Genomic DNA, 12,021 nt, shown 5'->3' on the forward strand with positions numbered 1-12,021 from the left:
ACACACACATGCACATACACACTGTTCTCCTGATCTAGAGGTGGGTGACTGGAGGAGCAAGCGTCTCTGCGGTCAGCTCCAAGGGGGGGGGGTTGTGCCCCTCCAGCCATGTCACTGTGCTCATGTGTGTGTGAGTTTGTCTGTGTCCATTCATGACAGCGGCATTGGCAGTGTGGGCAGCGCCGTGTGTGCAGACGTGTGCGTTGATCATCCTGTGTTTGTCCATGAGTGTGTATGTCAGTGTGTTCCAGTCTCTCTGTGTGAGTGTCGTCCCCAATCCCCCATCCCCCCCCCTGGATCTCTAATTAGTGGTTTGGGGTTTGTTCCTTTTCCCTCCTGTTCCTTCCCTCAGCGGCGGCGGCCTCAGCAGCAGTAGGAGAGCGGCGGCGGCAGCAGCCAGGACTCTGGAGTCAGAGTAGGACTGTAGGATCGCAGCCCGAGTGGGAACAGGAGTGGAGCTGGCCTGGGAGAGGAGTGCAGCCCTCAAGGGGCCCTGAGGCCACCCCTTGCCCGCATTCCCACTGCCAGACCTCCAGGGAGGAGAGACCCAGGACACCCAGCCCCAGAGCCCCCAGGTACATGACACCGGGGAGCCCCGGGAGGGGTTCCCTTGGATGGCTTGGGGATTGCCGGGGGCGGGGCGGGGTGTGGGACACCTGGGCCCACTGTCCCTTCAACCCTCCCCCTCAGCACCCCCCAGGACACCCTGACAACTTGCCCATGGCCCTACCCTCCTCCTGCTTCCACCCCTTCCCTGGAGCCCTGTTTCTCCTCTCCCGCCCAGATCCCTTCTTTGGGGAGCTCAGCAAATGGAGCAGGAAATTTGGACCCTCTGCCTCCCTCTCTCGCCCTGCTCATTGGATCCGGAGCCTTCTCCGCTGGGAAAGCTGTAATTAGAGGGTGGATCCCTACAGACAGAGAGCAGCCCCCCCCACCCCCCACCCCCCAGTCCCTTCTAACTTTAGATCTCTTCTCTCCCATTCTCCCATTCTCCCTCCCTCTCCCTCTCCCTCTCTTTCTCCCCGGCTCGGCTGGCTCTCTCCATCTGCCTGGCTCCTTGGGACCCGTTCCCCAGCCTCAGGATGGCGTCCTCCCTGCTTGAGGTAACTGCCCCCACCTCCCCCACCAGGACACCAGCGACAGTCCTAATGGCCCTAATCCCTGCCCGCTCCATCCCCCCTCCCAACTCACACAGACAGTGGCTGGGGTGCTTGTCACTTCTAGGGTCCCTCTGATGAGGAGAGAGGACAGGACTCAGAGGGGGGGAGCAGAGGGCAGGAGGTAGGGTTGGAGAGAGTGGGGCCAGGGGTCAGAGAGCAGTCAAAGGAAGATGAGAGGGGCCAGGTCAGAAGAAGGCACAGACCTCTGAGGTCCGCCCTGCACGCCAACCCTGAGGAGTGGACAGGGATGGAGAGAGGAGGAAGAGGAGGGCTGGGAGAGAGGCCAGCCATGGCAGACCATGGGAGAGAGCGAGAGGGCTCGTGGAGTGGGCACTGGGCTACAATGGGCTCCGAGTGCCTTGGGGGTCCCGTCTCCGGGAGTTCCTAGCCTGAGCCTGAGCTGCAGCTGGTCTGGTTTGTAGGTGGGCAGGGGCTGGGCCTCTGGGCCAGTGTGTGTAGAGGAAGAGGTGAGCTCTGAGAGAGGGGGAAAAGGGCAGCCCCGTGCATGTGTGGGGGCTGACCAAGGCACTGGGCCCGGGCCTGAGAGGGAACCCAGGAGGAGGGCCAGGGTCTGAGGCCGCCTGCCCGGCTCACAAATATTTAGCTTTCAGTCAAAGACAAACTCAGCTCTATTTTGGGAGTGGGAGGCTCCAGGGCGGCCTGGGCCACTTCCCCTAGAGGCTGGGACCCCAGCATCCCTTGCTTTTGGCACTGGGGATGGAAGGATCTAGGGTACTGTGGAGGTCAGGTTTGGGGGTTTGAAGAGATCATTGACTCTACCAGGGGTTCTGAGGGACTCCAGGTGCATAGTTGGAAAGGAAGGACTCAGAGCCACTCAGAGCCACTTAGTACATCCTGAGTTCTCCTTGCTTCTGAGTCTCTGACTCTGTTTCTCTGTCATCATCACTGTCCTGCTTTCTGGGTCCTTCCACAGGAATTTGGAGCCAGAGAGCCCTCCCTACAGGTCTTCCAGCTTCAGGAGCCCCTCAGAACCCCCCATCTCTGCTCCCAGGGCCCTAGCTCATGTCCTGGGGGTGATGGGCCAAACGGGAAGCCAACTCACTCGGCCTGTAGGAGGGATGTGTGTGAAACGGAGTGGGCATCTTTCAGCACCTGTGCTCACTGGCCTGGGTGGAAGTGTTAGGACATAAGGCATGCACGGCTGGCTTTGTGAGGGCACAGGTGTGTGTGTCTGTGGAGCAGCTGGGCCTTCTGAGCATCTGTTGGTCCAAGTGTGGACTGGTGTGTGTGTGTAAAGCTGGGAATGGTGAGTTTGTGACTGAGTCTGAGGGAGGCAGGCAAGGCAGTGGGGGTGGACACGATGCCCCTCGTCACTGCTCTGTGTCCATTCGGGGGTCCCAGGCGTGGGGCTCTGCCTCCTGCTGCACTGAGGGCACATTGCTATGCCACCCCCCATCAGACTCTATACTGAGCCACCATTGAAACCCTGAGGTTGGTCTTCAGGAAGCTTCAGGACCAAGGCGCATGGACATTCCAGGGCCATCCAGGGCAGGGGCAATGTCAGTGGGCGTGGGCACCGTGCCAGAGTTGCCAGCGTGGCACTGGGGCCTGGGGGAGGGGCTGGCCTGGAGGCCTGCTGGAAAGGCACAGGATTGGGGCAGACTTGGCAAGAGGAGTGTGTCCTGGCATCTGGGCCTTCATGACCCTCACTGCTGGTGAGCCGGAGATGCCCCCCGCCCAACACAAAGGCATTCCAGTCCCTCCGCCTGTTTCTCCTACTTTTGGGGCACTTGGGCTCTCAATTGTCCCCCTTCCCTACCCAGGAAGCCCTCTGCCTGGTATGGGTGGGCTCTCTGGTGGTGGAAAGAACTTGGGAGTTCCGAGAGGGAAGCAGCTGCTGCCCTATGAGAGGCTCACCTGGGAAGATGAGCTGCAAGGGGAGAGGCAGGAGGGAGAAATGGGGGTGAGGGCCGGGTGGGGATGGAGAACTGGAAGTGGGGAGGACCCAACAACGAACAACGCGGGCGGAGGCAGAAAGTGGAGAACGGGCACCTGGGAATTTGGGTGCCCAGAGTGGAGGGCCAGCAGGCCCTCGGGTGTACAGTCAGCTTCAGCAGGAGGTCAGCTGGGCACTTTGAGCTCCCTGGAGAAAGGGGGCCGCCTTCCCTGGCCGGGCTGCCTGAAGGAGTGAGAGAGCTGGGACAGCTCCTTGTTCTTTCTCTGGAGACGCCTCAGTACTTTCAGCCTGCTTTTATTGTTTCAGCGGAAGGTGGGGTGGAGGTAGGAAGGAGGGACTGGAAGGAGGGACTCCAGGGCCCCTGGGAAAGGAATACAGGTATGGGGGTGCATAGGTAGGAGCCTGCCAGGAGCACGCAAGCAGCAGGAGAAGGAAACTGAGGCTGAGGTGAACCTAGCCAGGTGCCCAGTTCTTGGTCTCCAGAACCTGTCTGAGCGCGTCTGGTCTTGCTCCCCCTTCCCTGCCTTCAGGGGCCCTGGGGGCCTCCACTCCAGGGCCGGGGTCTCCTGTTGGCCTGGGGCAGCTTGCCTTCTTTCACCCCTCCTTCCCTTTCCCCAGCTGGGTGGGGTCCCTGGGCTTGGCTGAGGCCCCTGTGGCCACAGTGTGAGGGCCGGGCGGGAGGGGGGGGGGACGGCGTCGGCGTTTTTAAAAATAAACCGACCGCAGGGAAACCAACGGAGCCGGGCTGGGCAGAGGGGGAGAAGCGGTCAGGGGGAGAAGGAGGGAGGAGTGGCCTGGTCTGGGGGTTTTCTGGGGCCCAGCATCATGGTGGTTTTCTCTTAGGTAGGAGATCTGTCTTCGTCCTCCTCCTCCTCCCACTCTTCTGTTTTCTTCCTTCTCTCTCTCTCTCTCTGTTTTCCTCTGCCTTCCTAGCCCAGGCTCTCTCCATCACCTCTTTGTTTATTCTGCTTTCCTCTCTCTCAGTGCCCTTTGTTTTTTCACCTTTCCGCTCTTTTGGGTTTCTGCCCATTTCTGCCCCTTAATGCTAGTTTTCCCCTCTGTTCCCCCTCCCCCACCCCTGGGGCTTTTTCTTCTGTGTCTCACCCTGTGCAAGGGTCCTTTGCTCTCTGCCTCTCTCCTTCGCATTTTGTGGTTTTACCTTTCCATTAGGCTTTAAGTCCTGCCTCACCAGCTACCCTGCCTCAGCTTACCCTCTGCTTGGGAGACCAGAGACTCCAGGGAAACTTTGGCTAGGGAGGACCCACGGCTTTTCCCATAGCCGAATTTCAGGAAGGTTTTGTTGGCTCAAATTTGGGAGTCTGTGGGGTCGACAGGACCTCAGAAAGAGGTGACTGGGCCAGGGAGCAGCCAGTTTGCCCTTGGGGAGCAGTGCAGGAATGATGAGGGCAGAGGCCCCTTGCCACAACCTTAAAACCCCAGATGTAGCTGTAGGTTTGTTCATACACACACACACACACACACACACACAGGCTGCTGCATGCTCAGAGGGACCAGGCAGGTCTCGGATGCTTGGGTTCTTTTTCAGCTTTACTGGAAAGGCACCAGTTATATTAGCTTTCAAGGGCCCCAGTCAGGGAACTATATGGGGTCAGCTTTTGAGGTCATCTTTTTGGGTGGGATTCTCAGTGATGGAGGTCTGTATCAGCCAGGGATTCTGGAAGTTATCTCCTCCTGGTGTGTCTTGAGGCTCACCCAGGGAGGGGCACCATGTGTTCCCAAGGGATGGGCATCTCAGGGTGATTTGGCCTTGTAGCAGCAGCATGATGGGAATTAAGGGCTTTTCGTACTTCTCAAAGAGCCTCATGCCTCACATCTATGTATCTTCCTCCATGCACGGCGCTGGAAGGGTGATGAGAGACCAGCTATGTGTGTAGGCTACATGTTAGGAGACACTGGACATGGCGGGGTATGGCCGGGAGCCAATATCTTAGCCATCCCAATTCCTGGGCCTGGAGGGGTGTGAGGACTTCAGGCTCCTCCAGCCTTCCCAAAGGGATACCAGCCGGCTCCACGAAGCAGGAGGTGCCCACTGCCCTCTTGAAAGACATTCTTGCCTCAGCCACAGTCCTGGCTTGGCAGCAGCTCTGTTCCCTCTCAATGTCCCAGTGTCTCCACGTTGCTCCCTCTTGCTCCCCAGCCCTACAATCCCTGCCAAGAGATTCCTTACTAGGGACGTGAGGCTGTGGCCTCAGGGAGACCAGGCCACTCGCTGCCTTAGTCAAGAGCTGAAGCAGAGACAGGAGTGGAATATGGGGTAAAGCTGAGCAAATCTGGAGTGGGGGCAACTGCGGTCCTCTTTGAGCCGCATCTTTCCTCTCCAAGTCTCTGACCATGGCCTCCGCTCTGAACCCATTTCCAGGGATAGGACCCCTAATTCTCACCTCACCTAGGTCCTGCATCCATTCCTGGCTCTTCTTGCGGTTATTTAAGAAGCATCTCCTGTTCCTCTGAGTCGCCCCTCCCTCCCCCGGCACCCCAGCAACTCCACAGTGAACTCTGCCTCCTGGACTGGGTTGCTAGGCTGCAGTCTGGACCCGGCTCTTCCCCACCACGACTCTGACTCCATCTGAGCTCTGCCCTGGGGCCCAGTGTTCACCGGCCCATCCTCCTCTACCTCCCATCCTCTTCGACTCCTCTTGGACCCCTTGGTTCTACTCTCCACGTCTCTAGAGTTTTGCTCTTCTTTCTGCACTTCTCCTCCTCTCCCCCTAAGCCGTGCTTCCCTCTGTCCACAGGAGGAAGCTCACTATGGCTCCAGTCCCCTGGCCATGCTGACTGCAGCGTGCAGCAAATTTGGTGGCACCAGCCCTCTGCGGGACTCAGCGACACTGGGCAAAGCAGGAGCCAAGAAGCCATACCCTGTGGGCAGTGACCTTTCAGCCCCCAAAACCATGGGGGATGCCTACCCAACCCCCTTTACAAGCACCAATGGGCTCCTCCCACCTGCAGGCAGTCCTCCTGCGCCCACCTCAGGCTATGCCAATGACTACCCTCCTTTTTCCCATTCGTTCCCTGGGCCCACGGGCACCCAGGACCCTGGGCTACTAGTGCCCAAGGGCCACAGCTCTTCTGACTGCCTGCCCAGTGTCTACACCTCTCTGGACATGGCACACCCCTACGGCTCCTGGTATAAGGCAGGCATCCACGCAGGCATCTCACCGGGCCCAGGCAACGCTCCTACTCCTTGGTGGGACATGCACCCGGGGGGCAACTGGCTAGGTGGTGGGCAGGGCCAGGGTGATGGGCTGCAAGGGACACTGCCCACAGGTCCGGCTCAGCCTCCACTGAACCCCCAGCTGCCCACCTACCCCTCCGACTTCGCCCCCCTTAATCCAGCTCCCTACCCGGCTCCTCACCTCCTGCAGCCAGGGCCCCAGCATGTCTTGCCCCAAGACGTCTATAAACCCAAGGCAGTGAGCAACAGCGGGCAGCTGGAGGGGAGTGGTGGGGCCAAGACCCCGCGGGGGGCCGGCACCGGGGGCAGCGGCGGATACGGAGGCGGTGGAGCGGGGCGCTCGTCCTGCGACTGCCCCAACTGCCAGGAGCTTGAGCGCCTGGGGGCGGCAGCCGCTGGGCTGCGGAAGAAGCCCATCCACAGCTGCCACATCCCTGGCTGCGGCAAGGTGTACGGCAAGGCGTCGCACCTGAAGGCGCACCTTCGCTGGCACACGGGCGAGCGGCCCTTCGTCTGCAACTGGCTCTTCTGCGGCAAGCGCTTCACCCGTTCAGACGAGCTGGAGCGCCACGTGCGCACCCACACCCGGGAGAAGAAGTTCACCTGTCTGCTCTGCTCCAAGCGCTTTACCCGGAGTGACCACCTGAGCAAACACCAACGTACCCATGGCGAGCCAGGCCCGGGACCCCCTGCCAGCGGCCCCAAGGAACTGGGGGAGAGCCGCAGTGCAGGGGAAGAGGAGGCCAGTCAGACACCCCGACCTTCAGCCTCCCCAGCACCCCCAGAGAAAGCCCCTGAAGGCAGCCCAGAGCAGAGCAACCTGCTGGAGATCTGAGCGGGGTGGAGGGTCTCCAGGCCCAGGGCTGCCTTGCCTGCCTTCCCCGGCTTCGTGGACCACTGCTTGCCCCTCACCCCCTTAGCCCCATGCATGCTGCCCCTGGGGCTCTTGCCAGCTCTTCCCTGGCCCGTTTTTGGGCCTGGGTGTCTCCCGGCATGCCTCTGCAGCTCACCCCTCCCTTTGCGGTGAGCCTGTTCCACAGACTCTCATCTCAGGCCCTCACCTTGTGCCTGGCTTCTGCCCTCTGGCTTCCTAAGATCTTCCCTCACCCCTGCACACAGCTTCCCTCTCCTCTGCTCTTACCACCCCATCTCATTTTCCTTCCATCTGGGCTCCTGACTCTCCAGCTCACTAACTCCTTGACAAGCATCCTTCCTGCTTCCCAAGCTTATTTACCACTATTGCTTAGCTTCCAGGCTCCAGTCATCCCAGCTTCTTCTTCCACTTGCTTTCCATGTTCCAGAACATTTTTTGTTTTTGTTTTTTTACAAACATAATGATGATGATGATGATGATGATGATAATTTATTGCCCCCTGGTGGCCTCTTCATTAGGGACCAGAGTTAGGGGGATTGGGGTTAGTGACCTGGCAGGGAGCAGGGTGCCAAGAGGGGGGCAGACCAGTGGGGATCTGATCCCAAAGATGGGGTGACCCCAGGGTCAGGGAGGCTGCCCCTAGGCCTGTATATTTAACCCCTATGTTCCAAGAGAAATGAATACTAATAATAATAATTCTATTTATCTAAGTTATGATGACAGGTCAGGTAGAGTGAGCTGGGGAGGGAAGGAGGTCCATTTCTGCTATGGAAAATTTTAGCTAAGTGTATCTCGGTATAGAAAAAGTGTTAGTGGAGATCTTGTTAATAGAATTTCTATCATCAGGGTTTCAGTTAATGGGGTTTCTCTTTTAATAGAATCTCTGCTAATAGGGTTCGTTAGCTAGATCTCTGTTAAAGAGTTGATGGGCTGTCTCTCAATTAGGGAATCCCCGATATTCCCAGCCCCAGCCAGAAGCTGTGAAACCTCAAGTCCTATGGAGGGGAGGACTGGAATGTACCCCAGCTCCCTTGACCCCAGAGCAGGTTCTTCCACTGCCCCTCCCATGACACCGTGACCCTATCAGGCTAATCCCTTGTTGACATGGTTACGGAGAGCTTGCAGCTGCCATCCTAGACCTGCTCTTTGGGGAAGCCCACCTAACAGGAAGAGCACACTGGTTTGGAGGTGCCTGTCCTGGAGAATAGGTGGGGAAGGCTTTCTCTGGGATCACATTCAAATAAATCAAGTATTTATTGAGTGCCTATTTTTTACAAGGCACTGCTAGGCTGGTGCCTAGAAACCACGAGAAAGAAGAATTTATAGAGCTAGGAGGACAGAGGTCCCCAATTTGATTTGGGGGATTGCATCCCCAGGCCCCCCAACCAGGGACTTCCAATGCTCCCAACTTCAACTCTGGTGACTTTTAAAGCCGCTTCGTGCCTTTGAATGCCTTTCCTGTGACTTTGGATCCTCCTTTCCTATCTCCTGCTCCCTCAAGGCCCCAAGTTAAAGGGTTAAAGCCGCTGGAGCTTGGGGAGAGGGTAATATTGTGGAAGGGAAAGGATCATGCCCTCATGGAGTCTTTTTGTTTTTTATTATTATTATTATTTAATAAAAATTTCGATTTTAAATTTTGTCCTGGTGAGAAAAGAGAAAGAGGAAGGAAGAAGAGTGAGCCACAGGATTTTTCCTTGGCAAATTGGAGACTCCCCACGGGCATCCTATCCTGCACGTTGGCACACTGTGCCTGCGGCAGAACCCTCGGTCGGCCAGGCCCTCGGGCTGAGGTCAGTCAGTGTTCGAACTCCCAGAGCTCCCCGTCGAGTTGGGAAGGCGGGGAGGAGTTTCCTTCCCTGGCTCTCTCCCGGTCTCTGCTTCCCGACCCCGGCCGGGGTAGGGCCCCGCAGTCGCGGCGCGGACTACCGCGCGGCCCCGAGGGGGTCCCGGCGGGCGGCCCCCAGCCTCGCACGTAACCGCTCCCTGCCCGGGGCCTGCAATCAGCTGTGCCCGCCGCCGAGTTAGCGGACGAACAAAAGCCACTCTGTGGCGGCCAGCCCGGAGCCACAATAGGGCTTTGTGCGGCCCCCGCCCCCGGGCTCCCCCGCGGGGTGAGGGGGCGCACGGGCAGCGCTCCCGGCGACCGTCCCCCCGGCCGGCTCGGGAGACACTGCGGGCGGTTTCAGGCGGCCAGCCCCCTCCTCAGCCTACCGCCGCGGCCGTCCGGGCCGCCCCGGCCAGGTGCGAAACCTCCTGCCCTCCAGCGGGGCGCGCCGCTTCAAAGGCGCTTTGAAGAGGGCCGCGTTCCAGGGCTCCTCCCGCGGGCGGGGGTCCCGAGCGGCGGCGGAAGAGACGTGCGCCCGGCGCTGAGGGCGGGGGTCCCGGGCTTCTGCCCCCCAATTCCGGCCCCCGCCGGGCAGGCTCCTCGGGACCCCCCAGGGCCTGGCCCTCTTGCCACCCGGTCCCCGCCTGTCCGGTGCCAGCCCCCGCCCGCCGCGGCCTCGCGGTCCTCCCCTCCCGGCCCCTCGGCCCCTTTCATCTTCCCTAGACTCCGCTTGGGGTTTTGCTGGTTTCTGGGAGATAAAAACCGCCTCAAATAGCGGCGGCGCGCTGCCAGGACAAACAGGGCCAGGCGGGCCATGTGCGCCTGGTTACCGGCCCTGAGCCGGGGCGCCGGGCCTCCGCAGGCCGAGCTCCGGGGCGCCCAGACTTTGGCGGCGCCTCCCGCCTCCCAAAGTCAGGGACCCCTTTAGGAGACTCGGGCAGGGGCCCGGTGCTGCCTCGGTTTCCCGCCCAGGTCGTAGGGTGCCCCCCCCGCAACCCCCGGACTCGGGGAGTGGAGACCGCCCGCTGAGCGCTCTGAGTCCGTGGGGCGGTGGGTCACGGTCACTGTGTCGCTGGGGCCACCGCGCCCCCTGGTGAAGTAAGTGGGAAGTGCGCTGGGCCTGGATGTCGGCCTCCCAAGAAATCTGCAAACCCTGAAAACACTGAACAAACGTTAAGTATGGGGGAGGCGGGGTGGGGGGCGAATATGAATACACAGCGCACTGTTCCTCCTCCCCAGTTCATATTACAGGGTGAGTGGCAGGCACTGAAACCCGTAATTACAACACAACCTGTTAGTAGGAATCAGGCTTCACCAAAGGGAGGTGCAAGTTGCAGGCCCGGTCCAAGGTGATTTCTTGGGGGGTATCTGGGGTTGGATGGTGGCATAATTGAGTACAAAAACTTTGTGGGTGGGTTCTCAGTGCTCTTCACTAATTTGTGAGAGTCAGGGTCTCGCTCTCCTCCTCTAAAGCCTGCACTGCCTCCCCCTTTCTTTTTCTTTTCTTTTTTTTAAAAGATTTTATTTATTTATTTGACAGAGAGAGAGAGGGAGAGAGATCACAAGCAGGCAGAGAAGCAGGCAGAGAGAGAGGGGGAAGCAGGCTCCTTGCTAGGCAGAGAGCCTGATGCAGGGCTCGATCCCAGGATCTGATCATGACCTGAACGGAAAACAGAAGCTTTAACCCACTGAGCCACCCAGGCGCCCCTACCTCCCCCTTTCAAGTAGACCTTTTTTCAGCAAGTTTCCCCAAACAACCCTGTTTTTACTCTAGGCTCTTTAAGTTTTCTGTGACTTTCCAGATGACAGTGAACTAACCTAGAAAATTAAACTGGGGCTGCTCAAAATTTGGTCTGTGCAGTATCACCTGGGGGCGTTTTGGAAATACAGTTTGCTTGAGAGCTCCACCCCAGAATCTGTATTTTATCAAGATACTCCTGTGTGTCTGTTGTGTTCACTAACATTTGGGAAGTACTAGCGTAGAGGAGACCCATGGCTTTCTCTGTGTTAAGGGCATTTGCAGAGAAGTCTTCTTGTTTTCTGACCCTGGGGTAACTCTCTTAGGGGCAACTTTTCATGTAGAAGGGAAGAGCAGACAGAGCCCAAGAATGCTAAACTTAGAATGCCCCCTCAATTTTCCAACTAGGGCAACTCTCGGGAGTGGGGACTATGCTTTATACATTTCTGTGTCCCCAGAGCATGGTCGTTTGAATTGCCCATCAACCCTTATTAAATGAACAAACCAAAGCGCAAGGTCACCGAGTTCATGGCAGAGTTAGGGCTAATCAACTGTTTAGTACTTAAAATTTATTAAATGGCTTCATTTCCATTATTTAGTACAGGAAACAACCATGGGAAATAATTAGGACACTGCAAAAGTGACAAAGCTGAAGCCCGAAGAATTCAAACACTTTCCCAAATCACACAGCTTTAAGAGGAGTATCTATTCTGCAATCTAGTTCCATCCTTTGGAATCAGAATAAAATCAATCTCACTTTTCTTCTTTAATATTTAAAAGAGAGAGACAGAACACGAACACAAGCCAGAGGTGGGGGCAGAAGGAGAGGGACAAGCAGACTCCCTGCTGGGCAGGGAGGCAGAGGTGGGGCTCTGGTCCCAGGACTTTGGGGTCATGACCTGAGCCCAAGGCAGACAATTAGCCACTCGGGAGCCTCTCTTTTTCTTCTTTATTAAAAAATATATTTTATTTATTTTTTAAGTGAACTCTACACCCAGCATGGGGCTGAAACTTGGCACTCCCAGATCAAGAGTCGCAGGCTTCACGGACTGAGCCAGCCCAGAGCCCCAATCTCATTTTTATTCTTAAATTAGAATGCCTGGTTTTGGTATAATCTCTGTGTGTCACTTTCCTCATGGTGCTAGAACAGTACCCACCTCATGGGGCTGTTGTAAAGATTATACAAACCCTTGGGGCGCCTCAGTGGCTCAGTGGGTTAAGCCTCTGCCTTCTGCTCAGGTCTTGATCCCAGGGTCTTGGGATGGAATCCTACATAGAGCTCCTTGCTCAGAAGGGAGCCTGCTTCTCCC

General features: G+C 57.8%; 1 protein-coding gene across 4 annotated transcripts; it reads left to right on the forward strand.

The window, feature by feature from the left end:
• The first annotated feature begins 348 nt into the window (after positions 1 to 348).
• SP7 (Sp7 transcription factor) lies at positions 349 to 7,449 on the forward strand. Of its 4 annotated transcripts, XM_032876658.1 has the most exons (4): positions 517 to 575; positions 1,076 to 1,103; positions 3,385 to 3,401; positions 5,835 to 7,449. In XM_032876658.1, exon 4 carries the CDS (start codon positions 5,868 to 5,870, stop codon positions 7,107 to 7,109), a length of 1,242 nt encoding a protein of 413 aa, XP_032732549.1. In that variant the 5' UTR covers positions 517 to 575; positions 1,076 to 1,103; positions 3,385 to 3,401; positions 5,835 to 5,867; the 3' UTR covers positions 7,110 to 7,449. The 4 variants fall into 4 exon arrangements, with proteins under 4 accessions (XP_032732551.1, XP_032732548.1, XP_032732549.1 ...); XM_032876660.1 differs by lacking the exon at positions 3,385 to 3,401 and having other exon boundaries at positions 349 to 575; XM_032876657.1 differs by lacking the exons at positions 1,076 to 1,103; positions 3,385 to 3,401 and having other exon boundaries at positions 489 to 575.
• Positions 7,450 to 12,021: the final 4,572 nt, after the last annotated feature.

This window comes from Lontra canadensis, unplaced genomic scaffold, assembly GCF_010015895.1.
Source record: "Lontra canadensis isolate GAN:19392208 unplaced genomic scaffold, GSC_riverotter_1.0 scaffold59, whole genome shotgun sequence".
NCBI classification, from domain to species: Eukaryota; Metazoa; Chordata; class Mammalia; order Carnivora; family Mustelidae; genus Lontra; species Lontra canadensis.

Bases quoted from the DNA above. Each gene is read 5' to 3' on its own strand.
- SP7 (XM_032876660.1), top strand. From the start codon at position 1,083: ATGGCGTCCTCCCTGCTTGAG. The intron at 1,104-5,834 runs GTAACTGCCCCC...CTCTGTCCACAG, and splicing joins TGGCGTCCTCCCTGCTTGAG to GAGGAAGCTCACTATGGCTC.